Source organism: Sminthopsis crassicaudata, chromosome 2 (genome assembly GCF_048593235.1).
Source record: "Sminthopsis crassicaudata isolate SCR6 chromosome 2, ASM4859323v1, whole genome shotgun sequence".
NCBI lineage: Eukaryota > Metazoa > Chordata > Mammalia > Dasyuromorphia > Dasyuridae > Sminthopsis > Sminthopsis crassicaudata.
The window spans coordinates 58,484,817-58,512,389 of NC_133618.1; the positions used below are offsets into that span (position 1 = coordinate 58,484,817).

The 27,573-nt window shown below is 43.2% G+C and overlaps 2 protein-coding genes across 3 annotated transcripts in view; one reads left to right on the forward strand and one right to left on the reverse strand.

The window, feature by feature from the left end:
* Positions 1–24,748, reverse strand: part of DUS2 (dihydrouridine synthase 2) — a 60,240-nt gene extending 35,492 nt beyond the window's left edge. Inside the window, exons 1-2 of one of the 2 annotated variants that reach the window (XM_074286384.1) lie at positions 24,388–24,748; positions 8,927–9,070 (exon numbers count right to left, since the gene is read on the reverse strand). In XM_074286384.1, coding sequence (XP_074142485.1) covers positions 8,927–9,052 — 126 coding nt within the window. In that variant the 5' untranslated portion in view covers positions 9,053–9,070; positions 24,388–24,748. The remainder of the gene's footprint in view (positions 1–8,926; positions 9,071–24,387) is intronic. The other variant, XM_074286383.1, reaches the window with a different exon arrangement.
* DDX28 (DEAD-box helicase 28) lies at positions 24,516–26,539 on the forward strand. The gene has a single exon (XM_074286382.1). It carries the CDS (start codon positions 24,516–24,518, stop codon positions 26,154–26,156), a length of 1,641 nt encoding a protein of 546 aa, XP_074142483.1. The 3' UTR covers positions 26,157–26,539.
* The last annotated feature ends 1,034 nt before the right edge of the window (positions 26,540–27,573 follow it).

A 27,573-nucleotide genomic window follows, 5' to 3' on the forward strand; every position in this document is an offset into this window, starting at 1 on the left:
GCAGCAAAATCAGTTGCATTCACCTTTGATCCTATTGCTTTCCTGCTCCAAAACCTTCTAAGGCTCCCAACTATTGGGTGAATAAAATGCAGACTCCTCAGCCTAGTAAGCAAGGCCCCCCAAACTTCGGGCTCCTATCTCCTCTCGCAGCCTCATTTCTCGTTACCTCTGCCACGCCCCGCCTCGGCTCCATCACGCGCTCACCTCACTTAAGCGGGCCTTTTCCTTAGGTTTGATGCGTAATCCCCTCCACACCCGTTACAGCCCTGTTCCTATAAGCCCAGAGCTTATCTCCTCCTTCCTCATCCTTTCCCACAGCGCTTTGTCCGGATTCCTCTACCTGCTCACAAAGCCTTCTCGGTGAGACCCGGTGCACCCCCACCCCCACACACTGCGGGCCCCTCAGAACCGGACCGGCGCTTCCCCTCACCCCCCTCCGTGGTCACAGACTGTGCGGTGCGGGAGGTGCCTGAGCAAGCTGGGCGGAAGCAGATCTCCGGCTGGGCGGAAGCAGATCTCCGACTGACCACCTACACCTCCCCACGTTCCGACAGCCTGGGAAAGCTTTCTTTTGAGTAATTTTTACAGATATTGTCTGTTTCTTCCATCGCCGTCACCACTTTTTTTTTTCAGTGGAAGCCGCAGGAGGCCATTAAGCTGAGTCGGCGGCCTCGGACCGGCACAAAGCCGAACGTGCGGCTGGCCCCGGCTTCGTCCCGGCCGGGCGTGGCCAGGGAGAACCCAGGCGCGGACTGTCCGCCGTGAGCCGGCAGCCCCTCGGAGTCGGGGGTCCCGGGGAGCACGCCGGCTCACAAGGCGCTTCTCAGCCACGGGGCTTTGGGCTGCTTCTCTCCTCCGGTTCCTCACCCATATAATGATGAGGAAGAGAAGGAAGGAAAAGGTAAGACACGATCCGCACGAAGCGCTGTTGGGCCAAACCATCCGCCAGACCCTCCCACCGGCCTCCTGGGGCCAACATCATCTATTTAGGAAACACTTTTCCTGTCCGTACTTTCAATAAGCCCCCGGGTAACAACGAGCCGGTCGGATCAAGGAGCCGCCGTGGAAAGACGCTCGCGCCGGGGTCGGAGATCACGGGTTCGAATCCCGCCTCCTTCCCTAGGCTGGCTGCTTCTGCAGACTTAGGGAGCGAGCCTGCCTGAGTCACAAAGTTCCATCTGGGCCGGGTTACGCCAGTTCTGGGGAAGGCCGGCCTTGCACCCACCAGGGGGCGGCACGTCCCTTTCCCTGCCACAGAATGCAAATCCAGAAGGCAGCCGCGGCCCTAGGCAGCTTTCTTCTCCGAACGAGTAACAGCACTTTCTGCTTCGGCCAAAGTGATTTAGGGGCCTGGCTGTCGCCCGCAGACGCCCCCTGGTGGTGAGTCTGAACCAGAGAACAAGTGTACGTTATTTAAATAACTAAAGGCGGAAACCTGGGATAATACCAATAAATGGTCAATAGCCAATAAGATAAATAGCTGATAAAAAATGGAATGCCAGCAGCTCCATAATTAAACGGCGCTTTCACAAGCATTTCCTCTTTTGATCCAAACACAACCTTTCTCTCTCCCTTCTCCCTGTTCCTCCCAACTTTCGTATGGGGTTAATGTCGTTCTGCCCCAAAATCACTGCGTGGATATGCGGATTGCGCTGTTCTTTGCTCGAAATAAAGTGGGTTTTGTGTGACAGCCCACTTCTCCCAACCCTTCACCACATCGGTAGTTTTCTCACACGCCCCATCGGAAAAATCATCAAGCCTGCCACTGTCAGGCTGTCTCATTTACTCCCTCTCTCAGGTTCCCGGGCCCTCGTTACTGCCACAGTTACGATGTACCGTGCAGAGATGAAGGCTCTCTCGCCTCACTTCTGAGTTGGCGCCTCCTTGGGCACACCTGGACGCAGGATTTCTTTATCAGTGATGCTTTCTTTAGTTGACTTACTTGCACTCCTAGTACAAGAATGTATCTGAGTCAGCACCAGGTTAGTGCATGGGAAGGAGTGGCAGCAGGGCCTAGTTTGGTCCTGATACACATCATGCCCCTCAGTGCCTCTTCCTGGTAAGTGGTAAATTGTCCCAGGACCTCAGGGAGGAGGCTCAGGCCTGGAACCTTCTTAGTCCAAGTCCCGAGGGCTCCTAATCTCAGTTTGAGGCAGAGTAACACAGCTGTCCGCTCCAAGAGTCCCTCCCCTGCTTTTGGTCCTTATGCTGAGCAGCATTCGAGCTCCCAGCTCTCGGGCCCTCCCGGCTCTCAGGCCAGCCTTTCCTGGCTGGAGCCCTTCTCTAAGTGCTTGCAAGCTTCTGGCTATCTCCTCGTGGCAACTTGGGCTGGAAAAAATGCCCCCAGATTACATGGTCACCACTCAACCTGGTACTCTTTTTACTCATAATTGTCAGAGTAGTCGTATGAAAGTGTTGGGCTATTCTGATCCTATTCACTCTGCCATGCTGAGGTCTCTAGCCTGTAACTTTAAAAACTTTTTCTATAAGTAAATCCACACATCTTCAACTCCCTAAAAAATGACTGTAAAAAGCATGAAATAAACTGAATTTATATTGGACCACAATTTTTTAAATGGAAAAAAAAATCAATTATCATCAGAATTAAGCTTTCAAAAATCTTCTTTGTTACTCCCAATATTAGCAAGGACTCCTCTACAGCATGGTCCTATTCAACAGGGAGTATCATAGTGTGTTTCCCCTTCATGTCATTTCAGTGGAGTAGCTTTTTTTCTATAATTGTCCAACTTCTTTGATGCTCAAGGGCAAATGCTTCAAACATTAAGAAAGTGTCAACAGAAACAATAAACTAAGATATTGTTTTTTTATCCTGTGTATTAATACCAAAAAGGCTGGAAATTAAGAAAACTTTGAAGGACCAACCTGCCGGGAATCAAAACAGAACATTTTTTCCTTAATTCACAAGGCAAAGGAAATCAAAATAGGATGAAATTTTTTTAAGTTTCAAAGTAAATTTTTTATGTTAATTGATCCATTTAGACTTTCTAGTATTAATACTAGACTAGCTAAATTAATATTGGTTAATACAATCATAATAATAACCAAAATCTTCTCATGGGTTCTTATTCTCTAAAATGTAATGTTCTCTGGGAACAGGTTTCTTGGGGAGCTTCTGGGAGCAGCCTTTGTTTCAGTTCAGTAATCACAAGTGCAGCCAGGGATTATTGTCTCCTTCAAAGTCTTGTCTCCTTTCCTATGGCCCCTGAGGCCTGCTGTAGTCCTGGTTCCGAGAGCTTGAGTTATAGCTTCTGAATCTCCCAGACTGAATCCTGGTTCCCTAGCTTATATATGCTCTCTTGTGAATCTTGTGGAATTATAGTAAGTACTAAGTACATGGACTGAACTAGAGAACTGTTAAATATCATGCTAAATAACCATTGTCTCTATCAATTCCACTGACTTAGCACCTTATTTCAAGTTCTGTCTCATAACAGGTTCTGCAAAGGTGTCAAGCATTTATTTACACAATTTCTTTTTAGTAGAGGGATTTCAGTGGTATAAGAGATTGCTATTGGGGAAAACCCTACTACCAATTCAGACAGGCATGAATAGTTTGGAGCAATGAAAAATAATTGATTTTTCCGGGACTATATAGTGAATGTGACAGTTAAGACCAGAATTTAGGCTTTCCTGACTCTTGAGGATATCTTTCAGTCACTTATGCCAGTGTGTGTGTGTGTGTGTGTGTGTGTATACACACACACACAGAAGAACTCCACAATCATCTATACATATGTATATACATGTAGTCATACATATGTATATTGCACATATGTATGTGTTCAGATATACTTATTATTATACACACATGTCCAAAAGTGCATGCACACGTGTGTGTGTATACACACATACACACATACCAGTACACCCATATTCCACACACATATGTGTACTTAAGTATGTATAAAGGTCTAGATAAGTTTTCTCTGTCTTTCTCTCTTATCTTGAAACATGGAGAATTACACTATGGAAAAGAAAGTATTCAGCTTTGCCCTCCTGGTTAACTTGCATAGGAGCAGCTAAAGTTTGGAGCATAAAATACACATTTTTGTGTAAACAAAAGCTGGTAGCAACCTATGTGCTGAATAATCTGGGAATGGTGTTACAAACTGTGCTATATGAATGTAATGGAATATTATTGTGCCACAAGAAATGAGAAACGTAAAGAAATGTAAAGAAATAAGGTCTTCCTCTTCCCACCCCCGCCTTCCCACTCAGGGACTTCCATTTACATTTTGATGAGCCTCACAAAACTTGGCTCCCAAGAGCCACATCTTCATTCTACCTTCTTTATCCAAGGGACTATTTCTTCCCTACCCACAAAAGCTTCTGATAAGAACTCTTCTAGTTACCCCTGCCCTTTATTAGGGAAGCTGGTCTTGCCTCCAGTCATCCCCTTCCAAAACCCTTCCCAGGTTCATTCCAACCACAGAGCCTCTCTCCTTCCTGTGTAAAACGTCCTATAAAACACGATGGAAGAAGCCCCAGCACTGTCCCGATCCTGGCTGGGTCCTCTCTGCTGCCTTAGTCTTCACTGACTAGCTTTCTCTTCCCCACACCTTAGCAACTGCTTCAAACTTTCCTCTCAGGGCCTCCTCCCTTCCACTGAACCAGCCCCCTCTGCTCCTGAGCTCTAACCCTAAATGACTTCACCAGCATCCCCACTCCATTGGCCTTTACTTTGTTTTTGAGGTTGTAGTGATCCTTTCCCTTTGAACAAAATGACAATTAATAACCAATGATTTGGGGACATCCAGAATTCCCTTCTTTAGAAAAGTCTTTATTTAAAAAAAAAAAAAAAAAAAAAAAAAAAAAGTCTTGATTTTAAAAGTTTAGTTTCTGGAAGGACATTGCTGATAATTAACTGGACTAACTTTTTTGTTCAGAACCCACCCAAGTGTTCTGCTCAGGTTTGGGTAAGGATAAATTCTTTTGACTAGACTGCCCAAAGCTGGAGCTAACTTAGAAGTAAATGGCTTAATCAAAGCTCACAATAATATTTACTCTTCTCGTTAATTGTTAACCACTTGGAGTTAACTGCCACCCTAGACAACATTGACTCTTGAAGGGCATAAAACCTATGAGTTCACTGCTTCGATTGCCTTTGGTCTAAGAGGGAAAAGCCAAATGACGCCCTTTTTATCAAGATGCTGGCATTATTAATAAAATTATTAAATTACCCAGAAATTATGTTACACAAATACCCATCCCCTCCACTAGTATCCAATTCTACTCTCTCTCATCTCTTCTGCATTGGTTGGCTGGTGTCCTTCATACTTGAAAAGGACCAAACTGTTATCACTATGTTAAGAATCCAAGTGCTGCGCGTCCGACTGTGGCCAATCAGACCAACACAAGCTTGGAATGCTCTGCCACAGGTCGGACACCAATAGTCCATGTAAACATTTGAGGGCTCCTCTAACTTTCCTCTGAGCTAATTCAATTCTGTTTTGTCCATAGAGCACAGGAGATTCTTTCCCTTCTCTGATGAGGGCATGTCATGTTGGGCAGTCCTGTTCCAGTGTCTGCCGTGTCATACAATTGATTCTAATGTTCTTAAGAGAGATTTTGAGAAAATCCTTGAATCGTTTTTTCTAATCACTTGGTGAGCCCTTGCTCTGTGTGAGTTCTCCATAAAATAATCTTTTTTGGGCAAGCATATATTTGACATTCGAACAGTATGACCAGCCCAATGGAGTTGTGCTCTCTGCAGTAGTTGGAACACTTGTCATTTTACTTCAAGAAAGGAGTTCAGTGTCTGGTACCTGATCTTCAGAATCTTCCTGGGACAATTCAAATGGAAGCAATTCTTTTTCCTGGCATGGCACTGGTATATTCTCTTCTGAGTGTTTGTCCTGGATCATCTTCAGGTATTTTTATTTAGCAAACTCTTCTCATCTACTGTTTACAAACAGTGCCACTCATCTTTAAAAAAAATCATCTCTTGATTCTACCATCCCCACAAGCCATCATCCAGTATCTTTCTTCCCTCTCAAAGGCCTAGAAAAACTGATATACACTAACTGCCTCCATCTTCTCTACTCACACTCACCTTACCACCCCTTGAAATCTATTTTTTTATCTCATCTGTTATTTGAAACTGTTCTCTCCACGATCGACTAATGGCCACATCAGATGGATGGTCTTTTCTGAGTCCTCCTCCACTGTGTTTTATATTGCAGCTCTCTCTTCTTGTATCACTACTCTCTCTTGATCCTCTTTTCCCCAGATTGCCTGGCCGCTCCTTGTATTTTGTATTATTGCTCATTCTCTTCCCTCCTACCAAGGCTTGTTCTTGGTCTTCCTTCTCCCCCCTATCCACATAGGGTATCATATCCTTACCTACAGATTCTCTTAAAAGCACTTTTTTCTCTTTTGTACCTCTGAACTCTCCCAAGATATTGTGGGGTTTATTGGCTAGATTTCTTTCTTAAGAATCATGCCTTAAACCAAAACCAATCTGATTCTAATTGGCCACCAATCAGTCCTATGCAAAGCCCCGTTGGTCATAGTTTGGGTCCTGATTGACTCAGATTGAATGTAAATAGCAATCATTTCTGCTTTGGCTAGAAACCCAGAGGATCTTCCCCTCTCAGATTAATTCATTCAGTTATTTATTTAGATTTTTTGGACTAGGCTGAAGAGGAGATTCTTTGCCTCAGTTGCTACCTAGCATTAATCACTGAATGGGTGCAGCCTCAGTCAAATGGAGATCTGTCAGAAACCTTAGCTTAAAAAGGCCAAGGACTCCCACTGCGTCCAGGGCCATCTCCAGTCGTATATTGGGCCACTACACTCAAAGGCTCTGGAGGGGAAAGTGAGGCAGGGAACCTTGTCCAGCCTCCCTGACTGAAATTCAATTCTCTCACATGTCATAGCATCCTCTCTCTGATGTCAGGGTCCTCTTGGAAATAATCACTCAGGCAGACTTTCCTCCCACTCCCATCTAACATCCAATCAGTTGGCACTTGGGATTCCCACAATTTACTTGGAATCTATCCCCTTATCTTCCCCTGAGGGGACCATCCTGGATTAGGCCTTTATCCCCACTTCTCTGGATTGTTCCAACAGTCTCCTACTTAGACTCCCTGCTTCAAGTTTCTCCCTTCTACATCCACCCGCTATTACAAAGTTAGTATTCCTAAAGCCTAAGTCAAACAATGTCATCCTTACTGAAAAATCCCAATAGTCTGCCTTTCCTCTAGGGTAAGGCACATACTCCTCTGCTTGGCTCCTAAAACTCCAGCCTGTTTTCCAGTAACTAACTATTAATTCTCCTTCATCTACTTTCTACCCAAGGCTATGTCCAGGTTGTCCCCCAACATGAAGTGCCTCATCTTGACCTTTACCTCCTGCTATCTCTACTTCTATCTGAAAAGCCTTGTCGTACAAGAAATATATCCTGATCCCTTACCGCAGCTAGCTTCCCCCCTCTTGGAAATTACTTGTATAGATTTTATGTTGAATATTCTATGTATATATTGTTTCTCCTGGCCAAAATGTATGTTCTTCAAGAGTACAGACCATTTCATTTTTGTCTTTCTCTCCTAAGAGTCAAGGACATTAATAAGGGAGGAATCTAAACCGAACAAGGGAAAACAGATGAAGTGCAATGTGAAGAAAGTAGAATGACTGTCCAAAAAAATGAATTTAAGTTCAACTTTAAATTTAACTCAAGTACTACTAAACCTAACTTTAATTATTTATTTATTTTCTTCTGAGGCTGGGGTTAAGTGACTTGCCCAGGGTCATACAGCTAGGAAGTGTTAAGTGTCTGAGACCACATTTGAACTCAGGTCCTCCTGAATTCAAGGCTGGTACTCTATCCACTGCGCCACCTAGCTGCCCCAACCTAACTTAAATTTAAATGATAATCAAACAAACTCTACAAGGGAGAAGGAACAAGAGTCATGGCAAAAGGGATGTTTTTGTTAAGAGTGTTCAAATTAATGCACACATGGCCTTCTGTGATCTAAATCATAGAATTTGGACCTCATCTAGTCAGACTTCCTCATTTTACAAAAGAGGGAATTGAGGCAAAGTGAGACTAAGCAACTCACAGCTGGCCCAACTTCAGGCAAAATCCTTTCATCTCCTGAGGACTCCATGGCACTAGATTAGTGTGGGGGCCGACCTCGGCTTTCTGATTTCTAGTCTGAGGCCCCAGACCACCCAAACTGTTCCAGAACATATCTATCTATCCTTCCCACCAAGGCAGATCTGACCAGATCTGGGTTCCCAGGTCAACCTCCTTTTCTGGGGCTGAGAGTCTCAAAGAGGAAAAAAAGATTTCCAACCAGGTGGTCATGCATTCCCTTTCGGCTTCACAGCATGCCTACAAAGGACAGACCAGGCCAGAACCCTGAGACTACCTGGCACCGGTAATGCCAGGCTCTCAATGCTGAGCACCCAGTAATGCCAGGCTCTCAACACTGAGCACCCATTAATGCCAGGCTCTCAACATTGAGCACCCAGTAATGCCAGGCTCTCAACATTGAGCACCCAGTAATGCCAGGCTCTCAACACTGAGCACCCAGTAATGCCAGGCTCTCAACATTGAGCACCCAGTAATGCCAGACTTTCAATGCCAAGCACTCAGTAATGCCAGGCTCTCAACATTGAGCACCCAGTAATGCCAGGCTCTCAACATTGAACATCCAGTAATGCCAGGCTCTCAACATTGAGCACCCAGTAATGCCAGACTCCCAGTGATGAGATCTCCTCAGCCAACACTATAAAATCATGTGGGTGCATGTGTGTCTCTATATTAAATAGACATTTCTTCCTTCTATGTGGCTCCAGGAGGTCTCTGAAAAATGAGTACAAGGGTTTTGATGAATCTTCCCATACCTCAGGAGAACCACCGGGGAAAAGACCTGTCTTGGAAACTCTGGCGGTTTCTTACCTCACAGTAGACTATGTCAGCTCCATAATCCAAGGCCAAAAGACGCATGGGAAGAGTCCCTACTCGAACCATAGGGGCCAGGATAACTTTGCCTTGGTAACACAGTGTGAGACTGTTCACAATCATTCCTCCTCTGCTGTGAGCCTGAAACAGGAAACAAGAGTCAGAGAGAGAGAAAATCGTCTCTAACATTCAAAGTGACAATTCTTATTTTCACCTTTTCTTGTTTTGCCCCAATTTACCTTATTTATTTTGATCTAACTAGTTGAAAAAATCATCAAGGGAGGAATGTTATATCAGTGTTATCAATACTCAAGGAAGAGAATAATAATAGTAATACCTGACTCATTCTCCACAAAGGCATAGAGGTTTTCATAGGAATTAAAATGCACACACACACACACACACACACACACACACACACACACACACACACACAAAATTGTACACAGTTGCACCTTGGAGTCTTAATTCACAAACTACTGCCCAGTTTCACTGGAGATGAGAACAAATTGACTGGATAAAGCCCAATTTTTTACAATCTAACTGGTTTATGAGAAATGATAAAAGGGATGGTTTAGAGAAATGTGGAAGGCTTGTACAAAGTGATGAATGAGTAGAGGCAAGAAAACAACTTCTATAATAACCACCTAATTAAAAAGATAAAACACCTTTGAGAAACTTAGGAATTCTGATTAACACAATGACCAGCTGTGATTACATAGACTTAATGATGAATCATAGTGTCCTCTTCTAGACAGAGGTGACTGACCCAGAGAACAAACTGAGACTGATTTGGGGGGCAGGGAGGCCATGGCCAATAAGGGAATTGATTTTGCTTGCCTATGTTTGTAGCAGAGGTTTTGTTTATTTTTCTTTCTCAGTGGGGGATAAGGGTGGGGAGGAGATGGGAAGGAGATAGATTTTTGCTGATTGAGAAAGAAATAATTTTCAAAAGTCTGCAGATGAGGAAAAAAGAAAGCTAGTTAAACTTCCATAGGAATTATTTGGGTTTAATGATCTGAGTTTTACAAGAATCCAAATCCTGTTATGAGACTATAATATTACTATGAAATCTGCTTCACAGTCATAGTCAATAAATATTTATTAAGCTCCTATTATATGCCAGGCATTGTGCTAAGTGCTGAAGAGGTAAATAAGAAAAAGTCCCTGCTCTCAAAGAGATGTTGGGTGCTAGAGGGTCTCAGCCCCTAGGCCATGATGAAATCAAGCAGCACAGTTGACAAAATGAAGTTAGCAGAAAATTTTGAATCAAAGGAAAGAGTATGAAAGCTAAATTAAACCTATACTGGGGGAAGCGTAATGTTCTTGGCATCTAAACGAAGCAAACACAGCTGGTGGGAAATGAAGCTTGCTGGAATTTATGGGAAGGAAAACTGGGATTTATGATTGTCATTGAGAGCATTGGCCCCCAACTGCAGACAGCAACCTCTCTACAACTTTGGTCTCCTTTGAAAAGTTGCTTTGGCAGAGAAATTGGTCACCTTGTAGTTACCAGCCATAAGTCTTCCAAATGAAGTTAGATTAGAATTTGGCCAACACATATCCAATCTGTCTAAGGCCCCATAATAAACTATTGAAAAAATGTCACAAAAATATTCTTAGACAACTCCTACTCGGTGCAGAATATCTATTGAAACATCCTCAACCAATGATTGCCCAGAACTATTTGCAAGAAGCAAGAAATTCAGTATCTCACTAGGGAGCTCACTGCACAGCTGGGGAGCTCTAATGGTTAGGCGGTCATTCCTTACACTTTCCTGTAATTTGTCTCCTGTGGTCACCATTCTGCTCTATGGAGTCATACAGAAAATAGCTAATCTTTCCTCCATGGAATACTCTTCAAATATTTGAAAACAGTGGGCAGGTCCCTCCTAAGGCTAGTTATTCTAAGATAAACAACCCTGGTACCTTAAACTCGATATCTATGTGACATAGTTTTGGATCTTTTCACCATTATACTTATTATACTATATATATTATATTAATATATTACATATATATTAATATAATATATATTATATAATATATTACATATGCTATATTATATATATTATACTTATTTTTATAACCCTGATTTAGCTTGTTAATTGATGATGAAAGCTAGGAAATTTGTAAGCAATTAAGATGATCTAGAGAGGAAGTCAGATCATACTACATTTGAGTTTTGAAGAAAAAAACCTGTTCTATCAAGGGAGAAATAAAGATAAAGGTAAAGATTTGACTGTTTCTATTGCAAATATCTATTTAAACATTCCTTTTCTTTTCAAGTTTTATTATAAATGTTATTACAAATGTTTATAATTTATTATAAATTATAAATAAAATTTATTTTAAATGTTAAAATAAAATTTTAATAAAACTTTGAGCTTCAAAATACTCAATTTGATTCCTCTCTCACTATAAGTATATATAGGTTTGAGGACCACACCAACAATATCTTATTTGCTCCTTTATCTTTCTCCCCTCTTTCTTCTTCTGTTTATTAATTTTATAATGAAAGCTAATGATGCATTCCCTCCTTTTGGTTGACCAAAAACTGCATCAAAAATTACTTCAAAGTCCATTTTGAAATCCCTAGATTTTCAAATATATCCCACAAGGCATCTTTGAGCAACAGAAAATACATTTTGTCACTGAGAAGGTCAGTCTAGCACATACATGGCGGCAGACAGAGGTGATAAAGACCTATTCACACAGACACTTCTGGGACAAGAAGCTTTTGTTTCAACCAAAAGTTGAATAGCCTTAAAACAGTCTGCCTGGAAAAATGACTCACTCAGCAGGAGAAAGAAAACTTCTGGGCTTTCAGACTAATTGCAAATTTTAGGTTTTATAACAGCCTCTCAGGGAAAGCCACAAATGAAATTACATAGAGAATGCAGTGGGGAAAAGATCTGGATTCAGTAGACGAATTCAAATCCTGATCGAGTGACCCTGGACAAGCCATTTTACCTCTGTGCCTCAGGTACCCCATTTGTAAAAAAGGATACTACAGTATTCTGCACACACAGGGTTATCATGAGGAATGTTATTTTTAAAGCCTTAAATCATTATATAAGCTGGGAGTCATCACACCACAGTTCTCACTCCCACTGCCCTCTGCATGATGCTGAACTATGAGTTTTCATAGCATACAATAATCCGTGATGTGTAATGTCTATTTGGGGATCATACCACATCAGCAGAGATGCAGGCCCAGATCTCCCATGTGTGAGTGCCTCGTGTAGCCACTCACACTTTCCATAAATAATTTTTGTTCCTATCCTCCAAAGGCCCCTCTACCTTCTCTTGTGAACGGCCATCTTAGTATGATCAGCTCACAGATCTCCCTCTATGGCCCCTCTACCAAGGAACTTTTCATTGGTAAGTGCTGAAGGCTGCTCACATCTCTCCATTTCTCTTTAGGTAACCTGAAACCTTAATTCTTCAGAGACAATGGCATTATTCCAAGTCATATTCACAGCCATATAGCATCATTGCAAAGAATGCTGATATTAATAGCAATAATAGTGTTGGTAAATGGAAAGGACAGAGGTGAGAGACAGGCTGCCCCATTACCTCAAGAATTCTGGGCCCCAGGACAATAGAACCTCAGAGGGCCTTCAGAAGGCACAATGCATACATACTGTAAGAAATGAAATCCATCTTACCGCCTTTCATCGTGGCTCACTGGCTTTGTGGGGAAGACTGGGGGTAAAGGGAATGGAGTCCCACTAACAATTCACTCCCTCGTTACACAAACTGCCTCAATCCTTGGCAAACACTTGACACTCCCAATAGAGACATGTTCTGCTACACATGCCTTCCTGCCCTAATTTCTGCAGAGTGCACCAGCTTTGCTCCCAGGCTGCCCAACTCCCAATCTGCACAATCATCCCTCTCAGAAGCCTCCATCACACAAACCAAGTTAGGTATTCTTTCACTCAAGCAACTTTAAAAAATTGCTTACTTCTACCGTGGGATGCTTTCCTTCAGAGGGAGGAGAGAGTCTCACTGCAATTATAAACACTGACACCCAATACACAACAGCTGAGTGTTTGCAAACTTCTAAGTTATACCTGAATTGCACGTAAGAAACACCCATGTGCATCTCCACTGTCAGAGGCTGCAAGGGACAGCCAAACTTCAAAATGTCACTCTCAATTAAAGAAGCTTTATTTAAAGTTGGATGGAGATTGGTATTAGAAAATACAAGCAACAATTAGACTTTCATCCAATATGCTTGCAAGGATATACTAGGTATATAAAATTAATCTCTGGCACACAGTAGGTGCTCAATAAATGCCTGTTGATTAATTGATTTAGGTATAGATTAGATGAAAGAATTAATGGACCTGACATTATCTGATGTCAGATGGTATCATTCCCCATGCGACAGATCATAATTTCACAGGTTTAAGTAATATTCTCTCCCACAGTGCAGAGAACAACAAGCCATCCACGGCTTCTCATCTCTAGAGCCTCTCTATATCCTTCCAACATTCACAGTGCAGCATGGTAAAATTAAAACATCTTATGAATAGCTCCGAATAGGGGAAAGGCCTTTGGACTCAAGTTCTAACACCTGGGATTGGATAGTGACTCTGATACTAATTGTATAATTGTGGGCAAATCATTAGCAACCTCTTGAGTCTGTTTGCCCCTCTCTAACATCTGTACTACATGCCTCACGCGACCGCTGAGGAGAAAGCACTGTGTAAACCTGAAAGCATCATACAAACATGAATTATTATTATATCAATATAAACTACCAGGAAAATGATGGAGAAAACAGATAAAGTGGCAGACTATATGAGTTAATAATTATAATGCTCTTAAGTACATTTCTCTAAATATTTTAGAAAAGACTAAATTTAAAAGGGAGATTTAAAATTTTGCAGTTAGAAATATAGATCACAGACTTTTAGAGCTATGAAGAACTCTAGAGACCACTTTAGGGGACAATAAGACTCAGTGCAATCAAGTGACTTGCCTAGAATCACCCGGCTAGCAAGTGCTATGGCTGGGCCTTACCCCCAAGGTCCCAACCCTCCAGCCCAGCACTTTCCCATATCATATTTCCTTACCAAAGCAATGTGAAGGGGAGCAAAGTGCCGAATGTGTTCTAGGCCCAGAGAACTGACCAGCCTGGCAGTGCTCCATAAAGCTAAGAGCAAAAAATAAAGCTGAGAAGATCAAAAGGGGCCAGATTGTGGGGACTTTGAATCAGATTAAAGAGCTTGTCCTATACACAAAAGAAAGGTTTCTGTGAATGACATGATCAATGTCATGGTTAAGGAAGCTTGATCTAGTGAAGAGATTACTATTATTATTTTTATTTTAATTAAAACTTTATTTTCAAAATATATACATGGATAATTTTTAACATTCATCCCTACAAAACCCTGTGTTAATTGTTCCCCCTGCCTTCTCTCCACCTCCCCCCCTAGATGGCAAATGATCCAATATATATATTAAACATGTGCAATTCCTCTGAATAGGTTATTATTAACAAGATTCCTGTGGTAGTATAATTCTGCAGACCTGTTTACTGTCAAGTTCCTTGTAATGACATTTTACTTTTAGTATGCTATAGCAGAATACTCTAGAACAATAGCTCTCAATAAGATTTTAAGAGCATAAAGGTGTCATGAAAATAATAATTAATTTGTACCCAGAGATCTTTTGTTTGTGTGGTTTATATTTATAGATATTCAGAAATTAAAACTGGTAAATCTTAAATATTTATTATGATATAAAATTTATATGTATACACATATATATATAACATTTTAAAGAAAAATTAACTTAAGACAAAATTTAGTGAGAATGGCATTGTTTCTCTTTAATGCCTGGTTTAATAGAAAAAAGCTGGATTCGCAAATCTGCTTCAGCATTCAATCTGTTGCAATATATTGTTTTGGTTGAAGAAAATCTAACCTCACACAAAAATGCAATTGGAAAGGGAAGGAGTATTTTAATAGGCAAATAAGATCTTATTATCATAAAAAGTTTTGGCCCAAAGACCCTCTCTAAGGTCTTGGGGACTCTCAGGGGCCCCAGATTACATTTTGAGAACCAATCATCTAGCCAATAAATCAGAATAGGGATCAGATATGCTATTTTACTGATAATACTCCCAAATGACAGGCTCCCTCTAGCAATTCAAGTTGGTATATTGACTGCAGTTTATAAAGGATGTTTAAGAAACCTTCGTGATGATTCATCTTTAATAACTTGTTACTTTCAGAACTGCTAGCACACAGAGAAGTCAAACCCTGGACAGAGGTGCTCCTGGCTCAGAGGCCACCTTTCTGCTCGCTACAATCTGCGGCTCCCAATTTGGACAGAGCCATATGGGGGAGAAGGTGCAGCAGGACATTGTCCTCTGCCTCAACACCCAGATTTCATGTTATCCAGATATGTTAATCACAAATGAATTTTCATGAAATGACGAAATTCCATGGCTTCGCCTATTTTCCTTTTCAATTGTCTATGTGCTTAAACACTGAGATTTCATGAGTGTAGGGGGGTATCCATTCCACTATACAGGCCATGATTTGTCTACAGCTACACTAGAATGACTTTGGGGGCTGTTACAGCTAAAAAAAAAAAAAAAAAAAAAATCAACATCATGCAGCAAACCTGGCCAAACTGAACTGGTCTCTGGACGTCAGATGTATCCCAAAGCTTCTTGGGCACGGTGGGGCTCACAAGGCTTTTGGATCCATTGGCAGAGTTTGGGAAACCCAGGGTCACCTCAGTGTCATCATGGACGACAGGTGGTGAGATGATACAGCACTGGGTCTGGCCTCAAGAAGATCTGGGTTCAAATCCAGCCTCAGACATCCTAGCTGTGTGATCCTGGGCAAGCCACTTAACCTCTGTCTCCCTTCCTTCCTTTGTACTTTGTCTATGTTGTCAAACAACTAAGATATAGCCATCTAACACTCCAATCAAACTTATAACACTGCTGATAGATCCTAAATTCTGATGGCAAATTGTCTTCCTCACTTTTATAGCTCCTATGATTTCTAACAGTGCCTTAGACAAATGGTAGCAAATGCTCAAAAAGTATCTGTAAATACAATTAAAACAATAAAGCCACCTTCATTATATCTTTATTGCCTGTTGAGTAAAATACAAATATTCCTTAGTCTGGCATTTAAATTAGTCTTTTAATTTAATCTGAGTCCATTTTCCTATATTATTTCATACCATTCCTCTTCCCCTGAACTATCTAGGTTGTAGCTCTACCCTCATGTTACCATCTTTTGCATTTTTCCAGACCACAAACTATAACTGAAGTATATATTCTCTTCTCATCTTCACTCATTAATCTTCCCTCAAAACTTGACTCAATACAGTCTAAACTGATATTCCCTCAGTTCAAAGTATTTTTCCCCTTCTCAAATCTTCCCGGAGCACCCATCTGAGTCTCTCATTTGCCTTGCTTCCCTACCTTACATTATACTTAAATGCTTAACACCAAACCCCCTACCTTGCATTATGCTTAAATGCGTAATAGGTTCTTATCTTCTTAACCCTAAAACTAAGCAAGATGCCTTATCCATAAGAGGTGCCCAATAAATATTTTGAATTCAATTCCTAAACTAACTTTGGACACTCAGAAATGGAAAACAAAAAGTGAACATAGAGCCCCTAGTTCCTGGACAAGTGTTATTATTGAAAGTGGTCATTGTTTGCTGGCTTTTCTCCCTTTTGTGTTCAGACCAACTCTTGCAGGCTTGGCAAGAAATCTAAGAAGAAAAGTCAAGTCAGTAAACAAATACCCAAGTACTGCTCCAGTAGGTTTGAAGCCTGCCTTTCCATGGAGCTGTGGACATGTCTCAGCTTTTCCTGGTCTGGTCTAACCTGTTTTGTAAGCGGCACTCCTAAGTTATGAATGTTTGTATTCAATTGGCTTGCATGGGTGGGTGGATCACTAATAATAGCTATACATAATCTGCTCATTTATATGCACTCCGAAATTAAGAGAAGTAATCAGCAATGAATCTTCTTCAATTTGCTCAAAACTGCATCACTATTATAACAATTATATATCATATTAGGCTATCTCTGAAATCAGATTTTGTCAATATAACTTGAGATCTGACAACAATGACTACTGTTTAAAACATTATTGTTTCAATATCAATCAATTAGCTAAGACTACAGGGAAAGATAATGATGAGTGCTGGAGGGGCTGTTGGAAAAACTGGGACACTACCTTGTGGTGGAGTTGTGAAGTGATCCAGCCATTCTGGAGGACAATATGGACCTATGCCCAAAAGGCTATCAAACTATATATACCCTTTGATTCAGCAGTGTTTCTACTGGGCTTGTATCCCAAAGAGATATAAAACAGGGAAAAGGACCTACATGTGCAAAAATGTTCATAGAGTCCTTTTTATAGTGGCAACGAAGTGGAAACTGAGTGGATGCCCATCAGATGGAGAATGGCTGAATAAGTTATGATATATGAATACTATGGAATATTATTTTTCTCTAAGAAACAATCAGCATGATGATTTCAGAGAGGCCTGGAGAGACTTGTATGAACCAATGCTGAATAAAGTGAGTAGAAGCAAGAGAATTATACATGGCAATAGCAAGATAATGTGATGATTAACTCTAATGGACATAGCTTTTTTCAACAGAGGTGATTCAGGCCAGTTCCAATGGTCTTGTGATGGAGACAGTCATCTGCACCAGAGAGAGGACTGTGGAGACTGAATGTGTATCACAATATAGTATTTTTACTTTTTTTTTTTTGTTGTTGTTGTTTGCTTGCATTTTGTTTTCTTTCTCATTTTCTCCCCTTTTTTGATCAGATTTTTCTTGTGCACCATAACTGTGGAAATGTGTATAGAAGAACTGCACATGTTTAATACATATCAGATTACTTGCCATCTACAGGAGGGAGAAAAAAAATTTGGAACAGAAATTTTTGCAAGCACAGCCTTCACCACTTGCCTATTGGACATTTCAAACTATTTATCTTAGAAATGTCTCAAACTCAACAAGTACAAAATTCCCCATTTTAAAACATCCCTATTTTTCTGAAGGGCACCACAAGCTTTCCTGGCTCCCAGATTTATAACCTTCAGATGATTCTGAACTCCTCTCCATCATCCCTACACAGCCTATCAGTTGCCAAATCTTTCCTACCTTCACAATATTTCTCCCCCAAACTCATTCTCTCTCCTAACAGGGCTTACCACCTTAGTAGTCTGCTAAACTGCTCAAACAGCCTCCCTGCCACAAGGCTCTCCACTCCATTCCATCCTTCCTCTAGTAAGTAATAACCTTCAGTACATGACCGTTATTTCCCCACTCATTAACTCTAGTGCTTTCCCTGGACCCCCAGGTCAGATAGAAACTCCTCTGCTTAGCGTTAAAGCCCTTCACAATTCGGTCCTAGCCCAGCTCTCCAGCCTCTTTGGACATTACTATCCCTCCTGTGTTTTGCAATTCAATAAAATTCATCTTCTCTTTACTGCTCATATACAATACTCCATCTTCATTACCGATTGCTTATATCCTCTCTCTTTTTAAAATAGTTTTTTTATTTTTCCAAACTCATGCCAAGAAAATTTTCAACATTCACCCATGCAAAACCCTGTGTTCCAAATCTTTCTCCTTCCCTCATCCTTACTCCCTCCCCAAGACAGCAAGCAATCTGATATAGGTTAAACATGCACAACTCTTCAACATATTTCCATATTTGTCATGTCCAAAAAAAAAAATCAAAGGAAAAAACAATAAGCAAACAACAACAAAAAGAAGAAAATAACTATACTCGGACCCACATTCGGTCCCTGTATTCTCTCCCTAGATGCAGATGGTGCTTTCCCTCCCACTCTACTGGAATTGCTTGGAATCACCTCCAGGCTGAAAAGATCCACGCCCATCACAGTTGATCACCACATAATCTTGTTGCTGTGACCTGTATCCTCTCTTGCAAAGTATTTGTATGGATTCATTTTGAATTTATGCTACACATAAATATATGTATATAGTATATGTACTTGTCTCCTTCATTAGAAACAAAAGCTCCTTACATTAGCATTTTCGTTCTTTTTACTTTTACTCCCATCTCATGGCACTCAATACCTAGCATAAAGGAGGTATTTAATAAATATCTGCTGAATGGACCTTTCTCAGTCTTAGAGGAGAAATTATCCCCATTTTACAGATGAGAAAACTACAGTAACTTGTTACAATGCAAATGAACAAATGAGATAAAATATTTAAAATATTCTGTAAACCTTAAAATGCTATATGAGTATCAGCTGTGATTGTTCTCAGTCATTCCATTCCCTTTGTCAATATGGATCACAGTCCTTCCATGCTTTAGCAGATGGCCTAATTTGTTAATGTCGCCAGAGGGATTCAAATCCCAAGTCTAACCTCTTGATAATAAAATCCTTTTCTAACTTTGCTGGGGCAGTTGAGGATAGAGAGGACAATGCCAGAAACATTAAGTGTCTACTATTTGCCAACCACTGGGCCAAACACAGGAGAAATATTAGAACACATTTTCCTCTGAAGGAGCGCACAGTCTGATGAGGGAGAAAAAATGCCTAGAACAGAAGAGATTAATGATATTCAATAGAAGGCAGAAGGAGAGCAACAAAGTTTACCTATAGAAGGTGGGAAGCTATAGGAAGCCAGGAGACAGAAGTAAAGAGGGAGAATTTAAAATATATATATATATTTTTTTTTCCAATTACATGTAAAGACAATCTTTAGCATTCATTTTTTAAATAAGATTTTGAGTTCCAAATTGTATCCCTGCGCTCCACCCTCCCTAACACAGCAAGCAATTTGATATAGATTATACATGTGCAATCATGTAAAATATTTCCATATTAACCATGTTGTGAAAGAAACAGAAACACACACACACATAGTAACAACAGCATGCTTTGATGTGTATTCAGATTCCATCAGTTCTTTCTCTGGATGTAGAATAGAACTTTTCCATCATAAGGAAAAGGAAGAATTTCAGGTATGGAGGAGAGCCAGTGAAAATATAGGGAGATGCTTTATGACCAAAGAAGAACCAGAGAACATTATGAAAGGCCAAATGAACAACTTTGATTACATTAAATTAAAAAGTTTTTGCACAAACAAAAACAAGACAAATAAGATTAAAGCTGAGAAAAACGTTTTATAGCCAGTATTTTTGATAAGGGTCTCATTTCTAAAGTATATAAAGAACTGTGTCAAATTTATAAAGACTACAAGTCATTCCCCAATTGATAAATGGTCAAAGGATATGAACAGACAATTTTCAGATGATGAAATTAAAGCCAAGTATAATTATATGAAAGAATGTTATAAATCACTAGTGATTAGAGATATGCAAATTAAAACAACTCTGAAGTATCACCTCCCACCTCTCAGATTGGCTAAGATGACAGGAAAAGAAAACAAATGTTGGAGGGGATGTGGGAAAACTGAGACATTAATGCATTGTTGGTGGAGTTGTGAAATAACCCAACCATTCTGGACAGGAATTTGGAACTATGCCGAAAGGACTATCAAACTGTGACCCAGTAGTGAATCATAAAGGAGGGAAAAGGACCCACATGTGCAAAAATGTTTGTAGCAGCCCTTTTTGTGGTACCAAAGAAAATGAATACATGCTCCTCAGTTGAGGAATGGCTGAACAATTTGTGATATATTAAGGTAATGGAATATTATTGTTCTATAAAAATTAATAAACAAGCTGATTTTTAGAAAGGCCTTAGAAAGATTTACATCAACTGATGCTAAGCAAAACAAGAAGAACCAGAAGTACATTGTATACAGTAACAGCAAGACTGTGTGATGATCAACTATGAAAGACTTGGTTCTTCTCAGTGCTTCAGTGATCCAAAGAAATCCCAATAGATTTTGGACAGAAAATGACATCTGCAGCCAGAAAAAGAACTAAGGAGACTGAATATAAATTCACTTCTTTTTTTCTTTCCTCTCCCATGGTTTTTCTCTTTTGCTCTGATTTTTCTCTCCCACATACAAGCAATGTGTATTAAAAACAAATTTACTAGGGGAAAGAAAAAGAAAATATAGGGAGAAGGAGTGTGTTACTGGAAGCACAGCAAAGAAAGCCACCTCACTTAAATAGTAGAATTATGTGGCCAGGGTAAGGGGCAATTAAGTTGGAGAATAGGGAGTGAGGGTTTGAACACTTATAAAAGTAAAACAGAGGGCTTTACATTTGATCCTGGACATAATAGACAAGATGCACAATTTTTCACTGGGTCCATACTCAAGAGATTTTTCAGTTTTATCAGATCTACCAGAATTTTTGCTCTAGTGACTCAAGCATCAGGAGTCCAGGCTCACCTCAACAACGACATCATCCTCAATCATCATCACAATATAGTATCTCTAAGTACCAGCCACTGTGCTGAGTACTTTTACAAACATTACCATATTTTATCCTCACAAAAACCCTGCAAGACAGGGTGAAGAAATATATATAGCTCAGGAAGCTGAAACAGACATTAGGTGACTTATCCAGCTGGGTCACACAGCAGGATGTGAACTCAGGTGTTCCTGATGCCAGGTCTAGTGCTCTAACCAATGTGCCACCTAGCTGTCTAGATGATGACCAATGGAGGTTCAAATGTATGGATCACCCCAAACAGTATTTTAGCAACACTAAAGAAAAATTATACAGCAAGGTGACTTCTCTCTGATGTTTAAAACAACTTCCATGGATGATTTTTTTTTCTTTTGCAAAGCATTACAACAAAATTTAAAATTCATAGTTGCTATCAGCTATTTACTCAAGAGACAGCTCTGTGTGGGTAGCAAACAAAGCAGCTTCAAACAGTGACTGATAAAGTGACAGGAAGGGAAGTGGCATAAGAAGTGGCAACAGTTCAAGAAAATAAGGGTAATTTTTGACCCCACATTTTCCCAGAACTTCTGGCTGCTTATCTCTGCTCAAGCCCATCCCACTCTTTCCTGCCTAATTTGGCAGAAGATAAATGTAAACCGGTCCTGTAGGCTCCCTCTAGGAAAAATTCCAGGCCCAGACACCTAAAGCCACCTACCCCCTTCCCTTCCCGATTCCCACTCCTCTTTCCCTCTTCTCTCATGTGTCTTCCTTTGTCTCTGTCCCTCCCCCATCCCCAGCACACTAGGGTCTACTGCCCAATATACATGCATGTGCTCCCTTGAGCATCCAGAGAAAAGGAACCATGTTTTATTCCTATGCAATGGGAATCCATTCTTGGTCATTTTTCTGTCCCCCTTTCAAGCAGAGTGTAGGCACTATTATTAATATCTAATAAATATACTTAACTGAACTGCACCTTAGTTATTTCCCAATCCTGTTATCCCAGTGTCAGGGACTTAGCCTGGATTTGTGGGAGAACTTCTCAATCCTCAGTTATAAGTCACTCATTTAGAACCGGAAGGTTTCTCTAGCTGTCTCTCATTTTAGGCAGGAAGAGATTGCTGGCATGGAGAAATTCAGAGATTTGTCCAAAAAAAAAAAAAATACAACTAAGATTCAAATCCAAGTCTCCTAATTCAAAATTCAGTACTCTTGCCTTCTTAATACACTTTAAAAGGGTACAGTTATCCTCAAATGCCCATCACCTGGCACCTCTGGGGCAGGTTAAGTCAGGTGAGCTGCAGGGTGGCTAAAGGAGAGACAAGGACAGCAGTCACCATAGGGACCACGACTCAACTGCCCTGAACAAAAACTGCTGGAGCCAATAGGGATGTAAATTAGCCTAACTGAGGCAGCAGAGGGGCAGAGGGGATTGAGAACTGGGCTCCGTTCTTAGGCACTCGCTGGCAGTGTAAACTTACCCTCTGCCTCAGTTTCCTCCACTGGAAAAAGGGGATTACAGAGCACCTCCTTAAAAGTGTTCTTGTACATATGGAAACATGTTTAAAAGGATGCACATATTTAACTTATATCAGAACGCCTTCTGTCTTGGGGGAGGGAGGACATAAGGGAGAAATGGAGAAAAAGTTTGGAATAGCAAAGTCTTACAAGATTGAACGATGAAAATTATCTGTATGTGCATTTGGTAAAAATAAAATACTACTGATTGGGGGGAAGGTTGTTGTGAGGATTAAATAAAATAATTGTGAAGTTTCTAGGCTAGTGCCTACCACACAGTAGGTAGTTAATAAATGCTTGTTCCTTTCTTTTAATGAGTAATGCAAATATCTGAAAATAAATCTCATGTCAGCTAGAAAGCACAACGGAAGCCAGCTAGGTGGCGCAGTGGATAGAGCACTAGCCCAGAAGTCAGGAGGGCCTGAGTTCAAATCCGACCTCAGACACAGAACTCGTCCTCGCTGTGGGATCCTGGGCAAGTTACTCAACCCCAACTTTTTTACAAAAAACCAAACCAAAATCCGTAACACAAAACCAAAGAGAGTGCCGAGCCTCGTGCCCGGAAAGCTCCTCTTCTGAGTTCAGATCTGGCCTCGGAGCTCGGTACCCAGGGATCCTGCTTATATCTCAGTTTCCTTCTCTGTAAAACGAACATTTAAAAGAAATAAAAACTTGGAAAGATTAAAGCGGCTCCTTTGCAGCGAACATCAACTCTGGAGACCGGGACGAGTGTGACTTCTTAGAGGCGGAGGAGAGCGCACACCTACACCATAGGAAGGTTTGGAGGCTCGGACCTTCAGCCGGGCCGGGGAGGACGAGGCAGTTTTATTCTACGGAAGACGGTGAGGGTGGCCCTGAAATGCGGGGCGATAGGTTTAAATCTAAGTGGGCGCCACAGAGTAACATGGAACAAGCATTTATTAGGCGCTTTCAGTGTGCTGCGGGCTGGACACTGCGCTGAGGTAACTCAGGACTACGGGAGGCGGGTGCCGTGAGGAAGCCCACGTCAGTTGAGGAAGGCGAGGCGGCGGCGCTTACCTCGCCGCACCTGGAGCGTCTGCGGCAGGATTGTAATGCGGTCGGGGTCTCATTGGCTCGGTCCCCGGCCCGAGCCTGGAGAATGACCCACAGTCCCTGCCCAGAGCGCCCCGGGATGAGCCTGCGGGCTCCTCTCAAAAGGACGGATGTCGGGGGGAGGGGGAGCTCGTGAAAAGAAGGGTCCTTTGCTTCCGCCACGGTTCGCGGACACTCCCTGGGGGGAGGGATCTCGGGATCCGGCCGCCGTCGGCCCCCGTGCCCGTGCAGGAAGGAGGCTGCCGGGCACCGCGGATCCCGGACTCAGGCCGGCACCAGGAGTATCCGGGCCCCTCATCTGGCCCGGCGCCCACCCTCTCCGCCCGCCCCGCCGGCGGACCTCGGCAGCCTCGGGTCCTTCGGCCCCACCTCCTAAGGCTAAGGGAACCCCGCCCCGACGAACCCCGACCCTCCACCAAGCCCGGACCCCGGGGCGGCGAGCCCGAGGGCTAAGGCGGAACCAGGCCCCACGACCCGCCGCGCTTCCAGGGACTGACTACGAACCTACCTCTCTCGGCGATCAGGCGAAGCCGCAGACGGCCCTTCGCACCTTGGGCTTCCGTAGCGCGTCAGTGCTGTGCGACGGTGACGTCACCGCGCGCGTGTCCTGTGCGCTCGGGTGGCGGCGGCGCGGTCATGGCGCTCCGATCCCCGAAGCTCCGGTTGCTACTGATCTTGCCGGGACCTGCAGTGCTCAGCCGGGGCCTGGCCTCGGAGGGGCCTCCGGAGCCGCTGCCCGTGATCCGCGTCCCGCAGTCTTTAAAGCTGCGGCACGGGACGAGGGTCCGAGACGGCACCGCGCCGCGAGTTACGGTACCCCGGCCGGGGCCGCTGCTGATCGCCGCGCGGAGGCCCGAGTTCAATCAGCCGGCGCGGCTCACCGTGGGCCGTTGGGAGCGCGCGCCGCTGGCCTCGCGCGGGTGGAAGCACCGGCGCTCGCGTGGCGACCATTTCTCCATCGAGCGCACTGCCCGCCAGGTGCCCGCATTGCCCCCTGAACCCGAGGCAGAGCAGGTGGCGGAAGGCGAGGCCTGCGCTGGCTTCTCCGCCCTGGGCCTGCAGCCCCGCGTGCTGGAGGCCCTGCAGCAGGCGGCACCCAGCGTCGTGCGTCCTACGTGGGTGCAGCTCCGGGCCGTTCCTCTCTTGCTGCGCGGCCGCCACCTGCTCTGTGCTGCTGAGACGGGCAGTGGCAAGACCCTGAGCTACCTGCTCCCCTTGTTGCAGCGCCTGCTGGGCCAGCCCGTGCTGAGCGCCTCCTGCCCCGCCCCCCGCGGCCTGGTACTTGTGCCCTCCCGGGAGCTGGCCGAGCAGGTGCGGGCAGTGGCCGGGCCCCTGGGCCAGGCCTTGCAGCTGTGCGTGCGGGAGATCGGCGGGGGCCGGGGCATGGGCAGTGTCCGGCGGCACCTGTCCCTCCAGCCTCCCGCCGACGTGCTGGTGGCCACACCGGGAGCCCTGTGGAAGGCGCTGAAGGGGCGGCTGCTGAGCCTGGAGCAGCTGCGCTTCCTGGTGCTGGATGAGGCGGACACCCTGTTGGACGAGAGCTTCCTGGAGCTAGTGCAGTACGTCATGGACGAGAGCCCCGTAGCCCAAGACCCGGCAGACCTGGAGGACCCTTTCAGTCCCAAGGCCCAGCTGGTGCTGGTGGGCGCCACGTTCCCCAAGGGCGTGGGAGAGCTGCTGAGCAGAGTCACGGCCCTGAGCCGCCTCAGCACAATCACCAGCCCCAGGCTGCACTGCCTCCTGCCCCACGTGGGGCAGCGCTTCCTGCGGCTCAAAGGAACTGAGAAGGTGCCGGAGCTGATAGGGGCCCTCAAGCGGCACGCAGAGGCTGGGCCCGGGGCCGTTCTGGTCTTCTGTAACAGTTCCAGCACTGTGAACTGGCTGGGCTACATCCTGGACGACCACAAAGTCCCGCACCTGAGGCTCCAGGGACAGATGCCTGCGGCCATGAGGGCGGGAATCTTCCGGTCCTTCCAGAGCGGCCTCAGGGACGTTCTCCTCTGCACAGACATAGCCTCCCGGGGCCTGGACAGCACGCGAGTGCAGCTGGTGATCAATTACGACTTCCCGCCAACTTTGCAGGACTACATTCACCGAGCCGGCAGGGTGGGCCGCGTTGGCAGCGAGCAGCCCGGCTCCGTGATTAGCTTTGTAACTCATCCTTGGGATGTAGAGCTGGTCCAGAAAATCGAGCTGGCTGCTCGCAGGCGGAGAAACCTCCCAGGGATCAAGACAACTGTGCAAGAACCTTTACCCCCCGTAGAACTGGCTGGTTAGCCAGTGACCCTAAACATGCTGCTATTTATGACTGTGACACTGTAGCAGAGGACACTTCTGCTTGTCCCAGGATGTGACAGAGCCCCTTCAGAGGCAGAGGAGTAAAGTGCTGTGGGGAAAGTCTCTGAGCTTCTGAAGGACCAGTCTTTCTCTATAGGAGGGTTGCCTCCTATAGAGTGTTGGATTTTGTGTAGCTCTGCTTATTAGGGTGAACTTCTGTGCAATAAAATCTAATTTAACTGTTTTGCATTTAGTGTAAACTACCTCAATCAACTAGTCACCTTTTTTTTGTATGGGGTGGGCATGTCCAGAGATTTTTAATATGCCATACATGAATAAATATGCAAGCCATGTGAATTTTCTATATGGCAAAATATAGCCTACTTTTTTCGGTTTTTATTAGTGTCTTTTTAACATCACAATCATTTCTTTGTATAGTCTTTATCCTTCCTCTTGTAACAAACAGTTTAGAATAGAGCACCTGTGTCAACCTGGGTCTTCCACATTCAGCCCTGTGTCATGTAAATTGTTCTGGTTCTGCTTACTATGCTCTATATTTTTCTCCCTCATATTTCTCAAGGTTTTTTTTTTTTTTTTTTTTTTTTTTTAATTTCTTGGTATCCAGACCAGTGATTCTGTGGGCATAGGCAACTCTCTCTGATTGCAGAGCTTTAACGCCTAGCAACTTTTGGTCTTAATGGCTACTTGCTTTAGGTAGTAAAAAGTCCTGCTCTTGCTCATTCTGAAGCCTGTTCTTGTCCAGCATTTGCCACATTACCTTATGGAAGAATTTGTTATATTTACATAATTTGCTCCATCATTGCCCTATCAACTGAAGTGTCCATGTGTCCATACATGCGCTTGGACCCAAAGATATTACATCCCAAGATGATCAGTCTTTTTTTTTTTAAATTGAAAAGTCACTTTATTATAAAATTCTTTTGACAGTATATATGCATGAGTAATTTTTTTTTATAACATCCCTTGTATTCATTTTTCCAAATCTTCCCCTCCCTCCCTCTACTCCCTCCCCCCATGACAGGTAATCCCATACATTTTACATGTGTTACAGTATAACCTAGATACAATATATGTGTGTAAATACCATTGTCTTGTTGCACATTAATTATTAGATTCCGAAGGTATAAGTAACCTGAGTAGATAGACAGTAGTGCTAACAATTTACATTCACTTCCCAGTGTTCCTTCTCTGGGTGTAGTTGTTTCTGTCCATCATTGATCAACTGGAAGTGAGTTGGATCTTCTTTATGTTGAAGATATCCACTTCCATCAGAATACCTCTTCATACAGCATTGAAGTGTACAGTGATCTTCTGGTTCTATTCATTTCACTCAGCATCAGTTCATATAAGTCTCTCCAAACCTCTCTGTATTCCTCCTGCTGGTCATTTCTTACCG